Genomic DNA, 20,382 nt, shown 5'->3' with positions numbered 1-20,382 from the left:
GGTGAAGACTAAATGTTTTGATTTTACACCCTGAGATAAAGCTGTGCTCTATTTTTCTAGAAAATGTGAGAAGGGGGAACAAGGAAAGAAAAGAAGAAATAATAAAGTTAAGAAGTAGATTTAAGATTGATGACCTCTCCTCCAAAATGAAAACTAGTCATGCGTGATGACATGTTGGCACTCAAAAGATAAATAGAGTCCATTTATGTATTGCTTTTTTAGACTTACTGATCATTTAATGTGCTTTAAACTACAACATACATTCACCCACTCCTTCGCTTTCTAAGAAGTATTTACAGCAGCTTCTTAGAGCATCTTTTCCAAGGACACTATGTTTTGCGGACTGGAGAAGCCGGGGATCAATTCTCTGATCCACTGATTTCTTGAGCTGCAGTTGCTATATAAGTTCTCTATTAAACACTCTGTTCTGTGGCACACTGAGGTGTGCAGATGAGCAGGCTTCAGTTTTCCGAATTGGTATTATGAGAAAAATGAACCGGACTGCTCTGTGGAGTTGCTGCTGATGCACCAGCAAAACAAAGTTAATGAGACAGTGGGGTTTTTCACAGTCATTTATTGTACATTAAAACATTTCCCACAAACCTCCAGTGGCAAAAGCTCACTAGAATATATTCACACAATGACGCAAGGGGGCCCCTCATCAAAAGACACAATCATCATAATTATCATTAAAAGTGTCATAGATACTATCGTCATTTTAACCATTTGCATCACTGTCACCAGTAACATCACCTCACAATAATCTCCTTCTTAATATTTAACATAAAGTCTTAATGAAGCAGACAGCACAAGGGTCTGCAACAAACTGGGGTCAAGTTTTGTTTTAACCTGGGGGGGTTACTCCAAGGAGGTTTTCCCTAATAACAGATCGAAGAGAGAAAAATAACCCACCGTGTTATCTGGGGGCATTTTTGTTGGGTATTTGAGGCGTGTCAGGTGTTACTCAGCCACATCAGATGACTGGTGAATAACTCGCAGGCCCCTGCAGATCTGTGCAAGCTAAGACAAGCGCACAGAGTCATCTGCAGAGTCACAAAATTTGACCCTAGTTTGCGTCATACTGCACATACTGCAATCACATCCTACAAAAACAGGGGCACTGCCCCGATTTTTCTTTTACACGGACAAAACAAGAGGACACACATACAAATGCAAATGTGTACAGAGGCAATGGAAGGTCAAACTGATCCTTTTTTTTGTTCATTTGTAGATTTCCCGCAGAAGAAAAATCTATTAAGCTCTGCTTGATAGCAGGGTATTTTGCAATAAACATTTTGGCCGCTCCGTGGGTATGCCTGGATGGCCAGATGGGTGTTTATCAACCACAACCAAAGCTGGATTTAAAATTATAGCTGCAGCAGGCTGCACAAACACACCCGTGAACATCCCCTCCGAGCGCCTCACGCGTCTCTCAGTGTGCCGGAACTGGCCGAGGGACAAGAGCCTCTTAGAGCAGATTCTGCTCGACTTGTGTTTAACTAATGATAAACAAGAGCACTTGAGGCACGTGTCAAAAACACAAGTGAGCCTCTGAGGACTTCTCAGTGATTCTAATCACAGCGACGGCGGCGGCAGCAGCTTTGGGAATGCAAGTCACAGGAAATATCGTATTACTGCTCGCGTTCATCCATCCATCACCTTTTATTTGATAATTAAAAGTTCCTAAAATGTACAGTTTACACAAATGATAGGATTTAGAATAACAAAGCGAACAACTGGTCTCAGAACTGATCTATAATGGTCAGATTTTCACATCTGAGAATTTATGCATTTGTCTCTGTTCAGTTCAGTATGATTTACAAATGTTTTTGACATCAAGACAAATGATCAAACGTCAGGCGTTGTGTAACTTAAACATGATCCAGCATGATGAGTTTTTTAAACTACTGATACTTTATACACACACACACACACACACACACACACACACACACACACACACACACGTATTCATTTCCACCAATGAGCAGCATATGTCTGCACAACCTCATCACCTCAGCGGCCTATGGACTTCTATAATCATTCATTTAGGTGCTGGTGCACACAGAACTGGAGCTTTCTACACAATGATAAAACCTGTACAGACACATGGATGTAGAAGGAACTACCATGGTCTCAGAGACAAGTCAAAAAAAAAAAGTGCCAGCAGACTTGACGAGCAGATCGCTGTCCAATCAAAAGCCAAAATAGGCGCCAAATGCTGTCAATCACATTCCACAGACAAAGCTAAGCCAACTGTACAGCGCAGAGAAGACAAGTGACTGGTATCCACTGTCCACTTGTTTGGACAGGGAGAGGGAGGGAAAGAGAGAAGGACGTCAAGTCTGAAAAGCCTGAAGCTTGATACAGAGAGCAGAGCCCCCTGGGAGTGTGCAAGGCGGGCCTTAGACAGTTACTTTAAAACTGAGGATAACTTCTGCTGCCACAGACCTCAAAATAAGCCCAGGGGTCCCCACTATCTCCATTTAATGCCATCTTTTTCATGAAAGATGCAGAATGAGGCTCAACAGCAGGTTGTACCTGTACAGTCACTTCAAGTCAAAAAGAGAAGAAGAAGGAGAAGAAAAAAAAAAAATGAAGTTTTTAGTTTTAAGAGCAACATCGAGCACAATTCCAACACCGAACTGAAGGAAATAAGTATTTCAAACACCCTATTTAACATTTTGAAAGTGACTTCTTAAACATCTTTTGAAACACGTGAAACCCGTGGATTCATCAATGACAGATTCATCTGTCAGGACAACTGCGATCACAGAGGCGAGCAGCTCTTAAAGGCGTACTGTGTTGATTCGCAGTGGCTGCACATTCTTGCCATTAGCGTGACTCTGGCCAGGGCTGAAGTAGGGGAAGACCTTGGGGGGGAATTTCTCTCGGTAGGTGTAGAGCCAAGACATGTCATCTGCGTTGTAGAAGATGAGGAGGCCTTTGGGGTAGTCCAGGAACACCCCCACCTTCTCCAGCTTGCTCTTGACATTGAGACGGGTCCAGGGCTCGGTGCAGGCGCTGTACTGGTTCCCGTCGTGCATAACGATGCAGTAGAAGCCGCGGCTCGGCTGGATCTGGATGCTGCCTTTGCGACTGACTGTCTCGCTGGCCACGCCGATCATCCACTGCGTCTTCTCCGACACCATCACCTCCCAGTAATGAACGCCAGACGAAAAGCCCTCTGCACCCAGAACGGACACCTCGACATCAAAGCGCCGAGGGGAGTCCTGCAGAGGCTGTGGATGGAGATTCCCGTAGGCCACGATGGTGCAGTCGTCTGAGAGAATCAGTCTTTGGTGGGCTGTGATGGGGTCGAGGGTCAAAGCTGCTGGCACTGAAGAAAGAAATGAACAAGAGCGAACATTTAATTTAGTTTTAGATTTAACCCTGAAAAGAGACTGAACAATGACAAATAAAACAAAAAGTTAAAAAAAAGAAAGAAAACAAACACATTAATATGTTATGACTCAGCTTAGCCAGACAGAAAAGCAAGGACAGCAGTGTTATTCTCAGCAAGTCCGTTTGCTCCATCATGCTGCCGCTGCGGGAACAGTTTTGTGCTGAGGCAGTGAGTGAAAACTCGAAGACTGCTGGTCACTTTGTAGGAGAGGTGGGGTCAGGGTGATGAAACAGAAAAGTTACCATCGATTTCATCATTTCGATCACAAACTGAAAGTTGGAACAAAAGTTTCGGCTTCATGCTCCGATTCTGATTTGCAGTACTTTGCAAAAAGTTTTGAAAAAGCTTGAAACTTCAGATCCTTCTTATCCATCAGGGAGGCTTCTGATCAGTCCCAAATTTATTCTGCTGCATGACAACAAGCTCAAACCTCCAGGCAGAGTTATGAAGAACTGTCTTCAGGATTTGTGGTTGCTGCTGTTTTTTAAAGGCACAAGATGGTGACAGCAGATATTGTAATTAGGGGCATGATTTTGGAGGGTAACTGATACTGCAACAACGTGGCCATATGTTGTCCATGGTAACAATGACAACCAGCCAATCTGGGATAAATCACAATTTCTCTGTTTGCCTTTATTTGGCGAATTGAACCTCTAGTGTTTGCATTATTATCATCATCATGATCATTATTATTATCATTATTGAGTTTCTTATAAGTTAGTTTCTAAAAATGATTCGGGGGCTTAATTTTTGTGGAATCTTTCTAACATCTGAGTGAAAGCCCAGAGATACCAGTTTCATAAACTTTATCAATCCACACTCACCAAGCTGTGGAATTAAAATTTAATGAACCAGTTAGTTAGAAATGCAGCAGCTGTGAATGTGGCTGACAACCAAAATCATTTGGTTTGCTCAGATGCTAATCGCTGTTAATTCAACAAAGCTGGTCAATGCCGATGTTTGACCAATAATGTCCCACTAAAGAAAACTTTTGTGACCATGTGCAGTGACCCTGGGATCTCGCTGCCTTTGATATGAATGCTTTACAGACCACTTTCAAAGAGTTGCAATCAGTCTGCTAACAGTTTGTGACTGAATAGGGCCAAAACGTCAATTCTAAGTAATCATGTCACAGACAGGTTGCGCTGATCAGTGTGGTTTTACTCAGATTGCTAACATGTTGCCTCCAATCTATCTGGATTTGTAAATTAGACGTCAATTAATTTCAAACCTTCATCAATCTGTCTGAGACTGCAGTGAGTCCAAGTTGGGGTGTGACTGTTTGCACAGGTCACATGATGGGAAGCAACCTGTCTCCAATTGCCTTATAACTGTAAGTCTTTAATGCAGCTACATTTGATTGGCCACCAAAGGAGGGCTGAATGCAATCACCAAGTCTGAGAAACCAGATTTTTCCTAGTGCTAGAAGCCATTTTCACTAGGAGGCGCTTTAGTGTGCCTGAACCATGAAACGTAACTTTCTTGTTGTACATTTCTTTTTTGCAAAGCAGACTCTGGTCAAGGTTGGCTCTTTCAATAGCCATACAGAAGAGAAGCGAAACGGACAAATAAATCCTAAAATGTCTGCACTCCAAGCTACTACTGAGTTAAAGTAAGAGGCATTGTGTTATCTTTTGGGAAAACCAAGCATTTAACCCAAACAACATTACAGTATGTATGTATAATTGCTGCCAGAATTGGAGAAGGTGACCAGAGCCCTGGCCTGTGGTAGAGGACGAGTAATGGTTTGTCATTATATGGCACACCCCACTGCAGCTCAACTCCTATTTCAGGAACATGACCCGTGTGCATGTGAGTGTGCGTACACTGTGATGTCGTCTTCATAATGTGTTTTTACATTCTTGTATACATCATATACTTCAAAAATGAAGTGTTCTCATGAGTCTGCACAGGATGCGACCATGTAAAGAGAAGAAGCAGTAATTACAGGGATGGGAGGAGCAGCTTCAGCTCACAGCCCTGCTCGTCTGTAGGAGGCGGGTCTGCAAACGTTTAGTTATAAGGGAAGCACTTCAGGCCAAACAATAACATCTTGTTCTCTTTGCCCTCTTTTATATGAAGCAAATTCAGGAAAGAGAGGGAAGGGCAACTTTCCAGTTCTCCCGTATTTATATCAGCTGGGATAAATGGAGGTGAAATGTCTGGCAGTCTGCCAGTGGACAGCACAATAGCTTCTTCACACAATGACATCTGCAGTGTTTGTTACAATCGAGTCATTAAAATTTCATAAGCGGAGTGCCTCTGTGTGTCATATGAAGAAACATGAAGGCAGACACACACGAGGAGACTCCATTTCCCCGCTGCTGAACATGAGGAAAAAAAAAAAAAATAGGAAAAGAGAAAGGAGGGGGAAAAAAAAAATGGCACAGGGTCTGGTAGTTATTTCTGCTAACCCATCAGTGACAACAAGGGATGATGGGAAGAATGTCTTTGTTGCATCTCTGGCAACTGCTGGTGATGGATCGTAACCAATTGTTCCATTTGGCAGGCAGTCAAGGGAGGCCAAGAAAGTGCCCGGCCTCCACTCAGCCAGCAACAGGCTGAAATGAGAGAATTGATTGAGGGAGTAAAAAAAAAAAAAAATCCTCAGCACATTATTTTAAATAATCTCCTCTGAGTGAGTGATGACTGTAGGGCAGAGATGGTAGAGCTCCTCTCAGGACCGCAAACACAGAAGGACATTACCAACCTGCAGGTTCGATTACAGACGAGAAAGAAGCTCAAAAGCTTCCCAGAAATATTAATGCTGGATCTTCCAACACTCTATATTTGTGAAGAAAATTAGATTATCAACCTATTCTAGGCTCCATCTTCTATGGAAGATGTGGTTACTTGTTTTCTATCCAGGTTAGAAAGGAATTAATCATCTCAACTAATATCCTTGGGTAAAATATAAACACAACAGCTAGAAACCGGGTGAAAAGAGTAAGTATGGCTGTGTCCAAACACCACCAAAGCCAGAAGCCAGCTCTTTTAATTTCTCTGATTAACATGTAAAGTCTTGTCTGTTTAATATGGACAAATAAAGTATAACCGGCAATTTGTGGTTTTAAAGTCTTAGCACAAAGTCAAACAGGCCAAAAAAGCTTTAAAACAGGAACAGACAGCCACACAGAAAACAAAGTGCTGCTTTTAAACTGATTTAACAAACATGCAATGTAAATGAGAGCTTTAGAGGGGCTGCTAGATTGATTTTTTTCAGTTATGCACAAAGCAAGACAAGCTGTTTACTTCCACTGTATCTGAGAAGCTAAGCTAGCCACTGTCTAGACTCATTTAGTGGTAGGATGTGGGAGCGGCACTAAAAGCAAGCAACATTTTTCAAAAGTGAGTATTCACTCCTTTAACACCTGTATATTTACTAACATGGCTGGGTACATCTACATATAAGCAAGGCTCATTTAAAACTTTGAGATCTTTTTACTTTACATAAAATTTAAGATCATACTTGAGTTTGAAATGCACATCAAATGTCAAAATATACAAAAAAAAACCCAAAATCCCACTCTTATTGTGTACAATCTCGTTATAATTCTAAGCTACGTTGCATTGGCTCAGTTTTGAAACACCTTGGACACACAGCACAGTTTGCTTCAGGCTTTTAGTGCTTTTAGCGCAGGAGTAATAGTTATTCTTATGCCATTAGTTGTTCAGCTTGTATCTTCCCATGTCCAGAGACTAATGAGCAGGTTGGCTAGTAAAGCTCTTCTTCATCACCATCTGGCCTAAACTGTCCACCTCCTTTGGGTCAGTCACACTAGATTAAAAATAGGATGCCAACGTCCTTGTAACTAGGAAAATAATTTCTGGTTATCTGGTATTTGCATTCAGTGACTAACTGCAAGTACCTGCAGGGATGCAATTGCACAGATCGTCTTCACACAATGAAGACTTAAAAAGCACAGCTGAAAATCAGAGTTGTGATTTCTGTTGACAGACAATCATCATAATAATATAATATAATATAATATAATATAATATAATATAATATAATATAATAATGCCAACTTGGCCCAAATCAATAACAGACATTACATTTTTTGCTGCCTTGATACCAAAGTTGCTTTGAAGATGCAGACCTGGTTCCCATCTTTCAAGCAACAACTTTTAAAGGCAATAGGTCAACCTTTTCCAAGTTCATTGCACACAGTTGCAATCATTTTTGTCAGGTTGCATTTCCCTGATGTAGATATAGCATAAGGTGGGATCGACAACAGTTAAGTTATTTAAAGTACCTTCAGCCTACTTAAATCATTTCTACACATTTTTACATATATAAGCCTGAATGAGTTAGCGAAACAGTAAAATGTGTTCAAACAGTGAAAACAGCAGCATTTTGTTTTTGGAAATTCCCACATAATGACAATAAGAACAGACTCATTCAAACTGAAATTAAGACAAGACTAAGGATTTGAAGGCACCCATCGTACCTGGTGAAATGTCCTGGAAGAGTGATTTCCATATTGTATACTGTAACGGACCCATGTACTTTGATGTCGGGAAGTCCTCATACGTTAGGTTGGTCTCATGAATCTTCCCCTTGATCCTGAGTCAGAAAGAGAGATCAATAACAGTCCAAATCCAATTTGCTGCTTTCCCCCCGCCCTTAATAACACTGCCTGTGGTGTTCAGACCACAACATTGACCCCTCGAGTAATAAATCTACTTTGTGTATTTTAAATATGCCATTAAGCAACTGAAACTACTTCATGAATCTCAAGGCACAGGGATAAAAATAAATAAATAAAAATAATAATCACAGTACACAGTCAATACGGACCTCTACACGAATCACTCAGAGCACTTACATGAAGTTCAGAGATCAGGCAAGCAATCGAGTGAGTTGGTTAACAGTGTGAAATCTTCATGGGACTTTCCTACGCTTTTGAGCTCTTCTATTCAAATGCTATTTTTTAAGGCAACCTATGTCAATGTGCTAATTCTTCTTCCTCCTGTGTCAAAACAAGATTTGACATGTGTTTTCGACATCTAAGATCTTGAGTTCCTCTTTCTTTATCCCACAGAAATATTTCTGTGACTCATCTTGAAATTGAGAGCGCAAACTTTTTTCTTCTGTTATCTGATCACAAGGTGATTTGGGTCAAGTAGCTACTGTAAGCCATAAAAGAAATGACTGTAAGCTTGCAGAGAGATGGTACGGGTCACAGAAGTGCTGCTGGATCTGCATTTACAAGAACAGCATGTTTCAATTCATCTCCAGATCAATGCAGATGGGGGCTTTTTTTAAACCATGACCACATCTTATATTTTAAGAACACTTTTGCACTTTAATCTGAAGAAAATATTTCTAGCGAATGCCAAGTGAAGTGTGCACAAACAAACAGCCTTTTACATACACAACTACATGTATGGACAAAGTGACAATTTCTTTACGTAGAGCCCATTGTACACCTCTGAATTTTGCACACTTCACACTTAGTCAAACCAGAGGAAAGGGTGTTTAGGGAGACTTCAAGTACCACAAAACGATACCATGATATTATTACAAAAGAGACTGAGATGGATCAGTGCAAGTATCTTAAGAAATCTCCTTTATAAATTATTTACAGGCTCAATGTTTCTGATAATGAAATTATTGTCGGTCTAACAAATATAAACTTGTTAACTCAAGTATGAACAAACTGATACAGTTTGTCTTTCTGTATTAAAATGATGATTTTCTTGTTTGGACCATTTGAGTCTATAATAAAGATGGATTGACTGACAATTTGCCCGCTTACACTGATTTAGTCTAAAGTACAGGACAAAATGTTAGGACAGAAGTATTACGTGACTCTCCTTTTAATCTTTCAGTTCAGGTGTTTTCATTCCTGTTGTTAAAGGTGTATAAACCTAACCACGTAGCACTGAAACACTGAAAGAATGGGTCGCTCTAACAAGCTCATTGAATTCCACAGTAGTACTGTAATAGAACGCCACTGTTACAACAAGTCAGTTCATGAAATTTCTAGATGTCTAGATATTTGATGATCATCTGTAAGTGGTGCTATTGTAAAGTGGAAGGTTTTAGGAAATACAGCAAAACTCAGCCACGAAAAGGCAGACCACAAAGTTACAGGGGAAAGGCGCACAGTGCAGAGCTCCAGTCCTCCTCTGGCATTAACAGGAGAACAAAAACTGTGCGCTGGGAGCTTCATGACATGGCTTTCCATGGTTGAGCTTCTGCTGTTGTAATGTGTTGGTGGTCTAGTACGTTCTTTATTGAAGCCACATGTAGCTCATGTAACAAAACTACATGACAGAAAAAAACAAAGACCTTTGTAAGGTGCCAGGCCATCATGAGCCTCATGGCTATACTCCTACTGGGGAGACCAACATCATTTCTGTTCTTCGTTTCTCTTTTTGTTAGTATTTTTGTTCCTTCATCTTCTGTGTCCACATTAACAATTGACGATGTGACCTCTAAATTAAGACCAACTTGGCTTTCTTATGACTGTATACATCTCCTAATAATGTTTTTAATGTTTTTTATTTTCAAAACTGGTGCCAAAATAGCTCTTACCTCTACCTTTTTAAAAATACATCAGGATTATATAATATACTGTCATCATTTAGACTCACTACAATACCTTTTATTCCCCCACATCAAACAACATTGCTGCTCAACATTTTGACATAGCCTGTTCCAAAACGAACCCAATAAAAGGTTGAGGGAGTTGTGCCAGTCCCTTCATTCGATATGTGCCCATGTTGGATTTTCAGTGCTTCAAACGCTTCATTTCATGCCCTCTTCAGTTCCCGGGACTGTTTCCAGCTCATAAAAATCTAAACAAAACAGTATTGGCCAGCTCTCATTTGACACCACATTTGTACCAAACTCTAAATTTAAGGCATCCTTGAGTTAATTAAAGCTTTGCCAACTCTATAGTCAACCTTATCAAGACAATTTAAAGATATTAAACTGTTCAATTAAATCATACTCAAGCGCCACTCCCAGATTAAACATTACAGCTGGTTTATTGCAGCGCTAATGCTCCATCTGCTCTGGGATTAGCCACTGCTGTTACTCAAATCTGTACTTTCTCCTGAACGTCAGCACAAGCAGAACACACATTTGGCATGTTCTGAGATACTACTTCCATATACCTGAATCCTCTCTCGTATTTTCTTACTGCACTACAATACATTTTGAGTGCGAGACAGAGGGGGAAAAAAAAGGAAAAAAAAGAAGCACCTCTCAGATGTGACTGCTACACCCTCCAGGAAGTCGTGTCGCCCTGTCTCATTCAGGCGCTCCTGCAATATCTGGATGCCCTCCTTGACATCTCTCAGCTGTTGACTGTAGCGCTGGATCTTATGCTCAATGTCGGACAGTTTGCGGGCCGTGTCCATCTCCAGCTCCTCCAGCATGCTCTTCTGACGCTCGCGCAGGAATCGATGAAGGCGCTCAAATGCGTCACCGATAGTTGCCCGCAGACTCTTGGCCGAGGACTGAAAAGCAAAAGACGGTGGGAAAATTAAACCCCTCTTGGCTGGGCTATTTGAAAATGTCATTACAGGATTGTGAAGCAGACTTCATACTGTAGTTAGTGAGTGATTCAGTCACAACAGTCTAACTCTTAATTAGACATGGGTCAATAATTCAAGGGCTTACACAGTACTCTAAATTGTGTTAATATTGCATTAACAGCCATTCATTGATTCAGCTTGTACATGTATTGATTTTAAGTGGCTCTCTGAGAGCATGTGTACAACCTCACAGGGAGGAAACAAACAGGTCTGTTTTATATTACTGTGATGAGGAGAAACAGGAGCACACACTAATAGAAATAACCCCAACAGATGACCAGGAGGAGGTCACAAAGGACATCTTGTGGAGGAAGTCGACCGACCGCGAGATCGGTGGAGAGGCTACTGCAGACAGTCATTGAGTGAACCGAGCAGTTGACAGAGAATGGCAGATTGGAAGAACTGGAGAAAATGATTTGTAGCTTAACAGGAAGAATGAGAAGATGGACATCAAAGAGAATTAATCATCTGAGTGTTAGCAGCTGGAGTGTCAGAGAGGCAGAACAAAGGGATGTGACGTAAAACCCAGAAATTGCACTGAGACGAGGGGAGAGATTTCAGTTTGAAACTTCTGAGCATGATTTCATTAAAACTTTTATTTTTCAAATAGTCATCATTTTAATGGAAAAAAATTGAACTTGTGTTTGCACACTGACTGAAAAGAAATCCAAACATCTGCCCATCACAGAGCAATTCAGAATTAGAGAAATTTAATGACCTCAGAGCAATCCAAAAAAGAATTTCAGATGAAAGTCGTCTCTAAGAGGCTTCGATGAATATTTTGCCTGATCAGAATTTCCTCTGATCTTTACAGGACGAGCTGGGTTTTGGAACTATCATCTGGCTCTTTTTTTTTTTTTGTAAATTACGCTCGCCTGAAAATTCAATCAATCCTCTTTAAACAGCAGGCATGTCTCTCTGGGGCTTTTCACAGGCGAGGGGCAGGTATTCTTAGTCTGCCTGTGAGAACCTGTTAACATGACTCTGAGTGCTGTGGCATTAAAGTGAGCTCCAACACAGCCCTCCTACCTAGTTAAGAGTTGAAAACTGATGGTGAGGAGGAGGACTGCAGCAGCCCAGGTATCAGTCACACTGACGTGTTTGCTGTTTTGGCCCAGCAGGCTGCGATGTCTGTGATGGCTGTTTTTGCAGCCCTTGGAGACAGCAGGCTGGATACCTTTCCTGGGAGCAAGTGATTATCAAGAGAATCCCCGGCGGGCGTGTGAATGAGAATGTCGGTCCTTCACGTGGAGACCCTCCGCAGCAAACGTGAGCCAAGGTATCAAAATTGGAGCCACATATAGGTAAAGGCCGACCTGCTGGAGGGATTGTTCCTCTGTGTTGGTACCAAGACTAAGATGGCAGAAAGGTTTAATGTTAATGCAACTGACATGTGAAGAAATGCAGTAACACAATGAGCTTACATTAATCCATGTGTATGCAGGACTCATGCACTGGACCACACCAATCCTTAAACTTGGCCTTCATTTAGACTTAAACTGCACAACTGTTAAGTTTCATGACTTTGCTCTGCATGGATTCTCTTTGCTGCGATGGAGACTACACCCACACGAGGTGAACGCTGCCAGCTACACTACTGCGGTTGCAACCTCTTTCAACAAAACAAATAAGCAATGCAAGGAGACATTTCATTGTCAGCTCCCTAAATGCATCAGAGATCGATATAGTCACAGTGCAGCCCTCTTCCAGGCAGAGCACTCTGTACAAATGGATGTAAATCTAATGAAATCAGCTCACTTCCAAAGAGAAGGCGGGGCAGATAAAAGGCCTGCACGTAGCAGTTAGAGCGATGAAATAGACAGGCCAGGCTCGCTCTGGCAGGTCTCGGACACTGAGGTGAGTTGTGTGGTGGCAGACAGTGCATACAAAAACGAGAGAGAAGACAAATGTACTCCCTGAATAACAAATAATGCTGACGGCGGCAACACAGTCAGAGCTCCTTACCTGGTCAATATCAGTTATAGGAGAGAGGAGCGGTGTGTGTGAGAGGTCAAAAGACTGACATATTGAGCAGATGTTCACAGCTCCCTGATTAAAACATGGTGTCTAGATTAAACAGTCACTCAATAAACCAGTTTATGCATTGGAACTTAACTGTCAGTCGAAGCGGTAAGAAGGAAAGATGCATGATCAGTGGCTGAAAAAGTGCACATACTACCCAGAGCTTTCCCTTTCATTTCTTGTGCTGCTTGTAATGAGGAAGTTTTACTGTGTCAATTTGGATGTCTAAAATGGAAACAAGATTTCTTGCTTCTCTAAGTATCTTTGAAGTCTTTTCAAACTGACATGTTTGGGGATTTGCTTCTTCAAGCTATTATCCTAATTAGTTACTTTTTCCGGATTAATTGTTTCGTCTTTGAAAATGCCAGAAAACAATAAACAAGCCTAAAATCTCATTCTTAGCAAGCCATTTATTGACCCTAATTGAAAACTGATTTTTTTAAGCAAACATGCCAAAATGCTCCTACTTCTCAACTGTAAGTAGTTGCTCAGACATTTCCTCTGATCTAGCTGTATATGTATGATTTTAACTAAAGGGTAACTGAGTGGGGGAAAAAAAGCTAATAAAAAAGTGTGAGTTGCATTTTCACTGAACATATTTTGTTTACTATTCTGAAAGGGAAAAAGGCAGCAAAGGCACTTTGTCTTAAAAAAAAAAAAAATGATAATAATTCCAACACCTTAAAAAAAATGCAGATATTCTTATCTTCTAACAGATAAACCTACGTGCTTCAGCAGGTGGAGTGATATATAGTGCTACAACAATTACTTTATCTTAGTAATTTCCTTTTTTTAAATCCAGAAAAACCATGATTCGTGGTTCAAGGTGCATTTCTTGTTAATATCATTGCAAACTGAATTTCTTTTTGGAATTTTTGAATGCCAAATTATCACTATTTTAAAAAGGCTTTATGAATGATATGGATCATGGAAATTACCTGTAGTTGAAACTCTTGTTTTTTTGTTTTTATAAAGGAGAACCGTCACAGTACCTTGGTCTCGGTGAGTTGTCTCTGCAAAAGCTGCAGGGCCTCAGTGTGTCCCCTCTCACTGTCCTGCAGGGTGGCCAGCTGCTCCTTCATCTCCCTCTGCAACACAGACAACAAAACACAGATCAGCGACTAGTAATTGGACTTCAATATGAAAGAACTGTTGAGCTTAACTCAATTGTGAAACGTATTTGAAAGATTTCCCTTTCCATTTAAACCAATCAGCTTCTGCTTGCTTCCGGTAAAGTCTCAAAAACACCATCAGTCACGTTGAACTAATGCTAATCATGTTAGCAGACCAGTATTTTTCCAACTCTGTGATACTGTATTTAAATTGTGTTATTTGCGTAAGAAATCGCTTTTGATTGGGTATGAGGCAGCAAAGATTTAAGCTGCAGCTTAAACAAACAATCCAGACGGAGAGTGAGATATAAAAGAAATAAACTGAAATCTCTGGAGACACTGGGCTCTGTCAGACAAAAACTGGGTCTCATCTCTAGTCAGACACATGCTGGCAGAACCTGCACTGCTCAGCCACCTCCAAGTCTCCCTAAGGCAATTGGCTCTGCGGGAAATGGCTGGGATGTCCATTGTCACGAACGGTGCAGAGTTTTTAAGCAGGTTTCACTTGCCAACAACACCGGTGTTTCAGGTTTTTGGATAAAGGCATTTTAGCTGATGCAATCCCTTAAGCACAGACATCAGTAGACAAATCACCTGCATCAAAAACAATGATCTGACCGATGAACTGAGATAAAAGCCGTCCAAAAACAAGCCCAGAAATGTCTCATGCAGACACATTTCCACAAAAATTGAATAAGCAATGATCCCCATGCAAGCAGGGAAAGGACTAACCTGTGTTGCTAGTGTGAGCAACAATATCTATATATTAAAAAAAACAGACATTTTTCTTTAAAAGAATTAGGGCACAATGGACCTGGAAAAATCACACATTCTTTGCAGGATGTTAAAACAGGGATAAAACAACACCAGACACTAAACAAATCCAAAATAACAAGGAGGAATTATCTTGAGACGCTTAACACCTCTTAACATGAGAAGATGAAGAAGGGTCACAGTTTTGAAAAATTAATTGAATTACGATATTGGGCAAGCTGGACATATATTGGTAATAACACTGACCTTGTTGACTGAAAGAACATATTTGGTGCCATTCTGTTGCCAAAGACAGGCTTTAAAAATGTTCAGTTATTTTTTTTTATAATATAATTGCTTTTAATTCCCTGGCAAATAAGGGTAAACAAACAACAAAAAACAACAAAAAAGAGCATGCATCTGCATTGGTTAACAGTTATTTAAGCATCAGCATTAGTATCTGCCCAGAACTGCACCATCAGTGCATCACTAGCACCAACTGCTTTGATTCAGGGGAAATTAAAACTAAACTGAATCAAAGGACACAACCAAAAGCCTCATTTATTTCAAGGCCCCCAAGTTAAGCTTTACCGCTGCCTGGTGTATCTGCTTGAGTAACCTGTGTGCCCCCTTCTCTGTGATCCACTAAGTGTCACTTCCTTTGAACACCAACTGCAGCAAAAATCCAGCAAATGGAACTGTCAGCTTAGAGAGGCTAATAAAACAACCGTCACTCCTCACTACCATCCAAGCCTGTCTGACAGGGAAAAAAATAAATAAAAAATTACTGATTCGAGTATTTTTTCCTACGACGGGACAGGAAAAATGAATAAGAATCCATTTAGCAGAAAATTTCTGACCTTTGTTATGAGTTGCAACTAAAAGAAGCAAATGTGGGCTGGGGAAATGAAGCATGTTTCTTACCAAGGACAGGAACAGAAAACAATGGATGGTGCAGAGGGGGAGTGTGACTCTCCATGTTAATGATCGGAGTGCGGCAGGCTCAGCAGGCTCTCTGCCTCATCGCTACGCGTTTGTCTGCAGCGGGTCAAAGGCCACTCCCACACATTGAGATAGACCGGCACTGACAGAATAAAATAAATAAATAAATAAATGCTCCACCACTTATCTGCTGCACGCTGACTGACCGGTCAGGGAAGGGCAGCTTTAACTGTTGCTGCTGTCACAGCGTTTAGATGGATGTACAAACAGGAAACTCCACATCTGTTGAATCCTTCTAAATAAATATACAAAAAAACAAAACAAAAAAAACCAAAACCCCACAACCTTGGTGAAAACATTTTAATTCAAGGCCTTGAATCAAATGTGCAATTACTTAATCCTTTTTGATCTTCCAAAAGCAGAAACTGTCCTTCAGATGAAGATTTTATGAGATGATATCAAATGGAAACCGGAAAGAGCTTGTACACGGGTACCTACAGAAAAAGATGGCCTGTGCAGGTGTGTGTGTGAGTATTTGTGTGTTCTCTGTGGAGGCGTCTCTTTCCTGTCCATCGAATCTGGCCAACACAAGTCTGACATGACATTTTCCCCAGGACGTCGAGCTGCAGGAAATGGGGGTCACAGCTTGGGGATTATAAATCTAAAACTCATTTCATCCTGCTGTCATTCCCTTCGTCCTCTTACTTTCCTGTCATATTAGCAGCTCCTGGGCAGATACATAGAAGTAAATCAAATAATATAGAATAGTCTATACCGCACAACAGTCTCTATACCGCACAACAGTCTAAACTATTTGCACGTTTTCCACAAAAAACAAAAAATGTAAACGAGCTTTAAAATTCCTCAAAATTTCCGTTCTGTAGCTCGGATTTACAGAGCATTATTGCTAGACTCGACAAAGAGGCGAACAAAACAACATGCAGTCGCGCAGTGTCGCAGCATGAATAATAAAAAGCTCACAGGATGAAGAACTTCCTCTCACACACAGACAAGAGGAGCTTCCAGTTATTTCATTCACACATAGTGACAAGGAAAAAAAATAAATAATGAAAACTTGGAATTCATATTCTTCCTGGAAGATTCACAGAATGCAGAGCCAATATGCTTTTTGGGCTCTAATTACACTGGGATCCTTTTCATTTGTTTATTGCAAGGCAATGGGCACACACCCCAGCGCAGGCCTCGCTAACTGAAAGTGCTGCAAAGTGACTTTCAGGAGGGCGGTTTGGCATAACCTTCATCGAGCCCAGGGTGTAATTCTGTCAGGTAGCAGACAGTGTGGGTAAATAGGACGTCAGCCAATAACAGAGCGGTGAACAAACTGCAGTCATCACAGTCTGTCCGTGAGCTTTATGGGCCTGTGGCGATTTAGCTTTTAGAACAGGACTGAAATATCTTGTTCCTATACTCAATATATTAAAAGACCCAAAAGAAACAAAAAACATACTGTGTGATCAAAACTATCAGTCTGGATATTAAAAAAAAAAAAAAAAAAGGAAGTCGTGCCTAAAATGTTTGGGCAGTAAGGTACGATTAAAAAGCACAAACAGGGTCCCTTGCTGGGGAACCTTGGGGTCCTGATACTTACTGCAGATGTAAATCTGAAACTAAACACAGCAGCACACCAGCACATGGGGGTAACAGCCTCCCCGAGCAGGAAGCACCACACCACCTGGGTTACTTAATCGTGGTCACTGTTAGGAAGCTGGTGTTAATGTTGTGGCTCATTGATATATGTGTGTCATCTAGAATATACAAGTCATTAAGGAATTTCAACTGGTAATGACCCATCTTTGAGACTCAAGAAGATGATTAACTAAATATATAAAAGTTTAGTATATTACTATATGACTTGTGTCTGTATGGTACTGGTGATGTAGGGTGACAAGACCAAAGCTGTCCAGCCACCTTTTTATTCTGTATAGATCTTGGTTTGATGGGAAAAAGCTACGTGGAACCGATCTGCAAGTTGTTCTGATGCTGACTCGCCCGTGCGCGGTCCTGGCTGTGCAATGTGAGGGCCCTTTACAGCGCTTGATGCCAAACTGAGGGCAGTCTGAAGACACTGACACAGGCTGCAGTGAAGGAGCTAACAGCAGAGCTCCACAAGCAAACTGCAACGGCTGATGTCACCGCTGCAGAAATACCTGCTATGATATGTACTGTGTGTTCTGGGGTGGAAAACTTTAAAAATATATATTTTGACATCTCTGATGCAGTTTTCTTCTCTAAAAGTGCCAGCCTGTGCAATTTAAAAATGCAAACCCATGACCTCTGGGAATGCGACACATTGTGTATGCTTAAATGTTTCCTTCTCCATTATGCAGGTCATCATTTCCTTGGATAAAAACTATAATGGTGCATTTACTGGAACTGTGTTCAAAGTCATGCTGAAACTGTTTGCCAAGGGATCTCAAATGTTTCACCTGCCCAGTGTGACAGCAGTCTGCAGCCTCCTCTGGCACAGATAGTAACCAAAAACAAAAACTTGTAAACTGATACAGAGAGCAGGACAACTAAAACGCTGTCTCAGGCTGCAAACTCTGACGTACTTCTTCCAAGACATCAAACTGAGCTCAAGCTGTGCCTTACATTCCAGTGCCTTGTTTCCTCTAGCATCAGCAGCGCCTACAGCCTCTCTGGGGGGGACGAGTACGTCCCTGCAGCCTGAGATCAGCCAGCAGAGCAGGCCGAGGCCAGCTGAGCTGACTGAGCAAGCCTGGCTCTGGAGGACAGACACACTATTCACTTGCAGCATCTGCTCTAGTGAGACAGAGGCGCCCTGAGATGAGAACGGCCTGCACAGTACATGTGCAACTCTCTCATAGGACTAAACATAAACATGTTTACAGCAAGTAAATTCATTGCCTTAATTAGATAAATATAGCATTACAATTTTAGAAGTTAACTATAGAAACATCCGCATGATGGGAGCTGTTCTCGTCTGCGGTGACCCTGGGTTTGTCAAGAATGACCCCACCACCACCATTTTTTTTCCTACCGGCAACATATAGTAAAAGCAATGAACTCTGGGAAAGCACTGATGCTGGCGGCTTCCGCCAGTCCTCTGAATATAGGGCACGTCATGTAAATGATGAATGCTCAGAGGCTGCTGTTCCACTTCCTCGAGCGAGGAAGGGCACAGAGCATGCAAATGTATTAGTCTAAACACGAAATGCTAAGAAAGAAAGAAAAAAAAACAACTATTCTGCCAGTCAGTTCTAACAGATTAATCCTTCAAATGAAAAAGATTAATGACGTCTGAAGTGTTGACAAAGGTCTACAAAGGAGGTGCATGGCTTTATCGGGGCTGTAAAGTAGGTCGATGTCTCAGGGTTTTAAGAGAGGCAAACAGATCTCAGAGTCATCAGTGTTATGCCTGATAATGTACACATTGCAGGACAAGCCATTAAAGAGGAACAGGGGGATTCTCTTGGCCTTAAAGTGGAAATCGGAGAGGTGTTGACCGATAAGAGAGAGCCTGCTGCTTGTATAAAGTCACTCAGCAGCTCAGAGCTCCTCGCTGCTTCACCTTCAGCCCTGAGGCTTTTAAAGCGTGTCCTCTCCTGAGTGCCAAACAGGAGTTCAAGACATACACCTTTTTTTTTTCTTCTTTTTCTTTTTTAATACAACTGGAGTTGGAAATGTATTTGACAGACAGCCAAGTTTAAAGACTTATAAGCCTAATGTGAGACTTCAGAATAATTTCCAGTGCAGCAACCAGTTAGTCTCTCTCTGAAGCACTATCAATCAATGCTGTCAAGAGCAAGATGCTAATCTTTGAGAGAGCTATACATCATCTCCGCAGGCAGCGGATAAAAAAAAAAAACAACAAAAAAAACAACAACAAAAAAAACATAAAATGGTGCTTCTTTTATGCATGTGAAATGAAATAAAGTCCAAAACAAACTCCTAGCTTCTCACATGAGCCTTCTAAAATTATTTCCAAAGAAGGGGATCATTTTTAATGCCGATTTATTTTGCAGTGTTGTTTGGAAGCTGGATCTAGTAGTGAAGAGATCTTTACACTTTTGAAAGTACAAGCTGCTACAACAGCTGACTAGCATTTGTGCTAATGTAAATAACGTTTTACAACTAACTTCTCCAATTATCTTGTTTATTTTTAAGTAACAGGATTTTCATTTACTGCCACCTTTTTTTTCTTCTTCTTTTTTTTTTTTAAACCACACATCATAAAACCACTGATTGGAGTGCCAAGGCCATACTGCACTGGACCCCTAGAGCTCTTCCCTGACAACATAGCTTCAAGGACTATGCCACATAAATTGCTATATGATGAAAAAGTGGTGATTTGAAACGAGCTAGCTGAAGTGATTACAACATCTCACTAGGATGTCTCCCACGTGTGACCTAAGCGGGGTGTTCTGGATGCCCTGGGGCAGACCCAGGACATGTTGAAAATAGATCCCTTGATTGGCTTGGGAATGCCTTGGTGTCTGCCTGGAAGAGCTGGAGGAGGTGGCCGGGGAGAGGGAGGTCTGGTCAATTTAGACCACAAAATTATTAGCAATGTTTTCACTGAGCTTAGATCAAAGGATCAATAAGGTTGAATAT

At 41.2% G+C, this 20,382-nt stretch overlaps 1 protein-coding gene across 1 annotated transcript in view; it reads right to left on the bottom strand.

Moving 5' to 3' along the window:
- Positions 1-2,746: 2,746 nt before the first annotated feature.
- The window catches only part of trim62.1 (tripartite motif containing 62, tandem duplicate 1), a 32,031-nt gene continuing 14,395 nt past the window's right edge, over positions 2,747-20,382 (bottom strand). Inside the window, exons 2-5 of the mRNA XM_085354327.1 lie at positions 13,972-14,067; positions 10,623-10,879; positions 7,858-7,973; positions 2,747-3,340 (exon numbers count right to left, since the gene is read on the bottom strand). Coding sequence (XP_085210453.1) covers positions 2,790-3,340; positions 7,858-7,973; positions 10,623-10,879; positions 13,972-14,067 — 1,020 coding nt within the window. The 3' untranslated portion in view covers positions 2,747-2,789. The remainder of the gene's footprint in view (positions 3,341-7,857; positions 7,974-10,622; positions 10,880-13,971; positions 14,068-20,382) is intronic.

Source organism: Diplotaxodon limnothrissa, linkage group LG5, assembly GCF_057381915.1.
Source record: "Diplotaxodon limnothrissa isolate DT_005_m linkage group LG5, D_limnothrissa_male_GT1.1, whole genome shotgun sequence".
In the NCBI taxonomy this organism is placed as follows: Eukaryota; Metazoa; Chordata; class Actinopteri; order Cichliformes; family Cichlidae; genus Diplotaxodon; species Diplotaxodon limnothrissa.
This window is presented reverse-complemented; position numbering and strand designations above follow the sequence as displayed.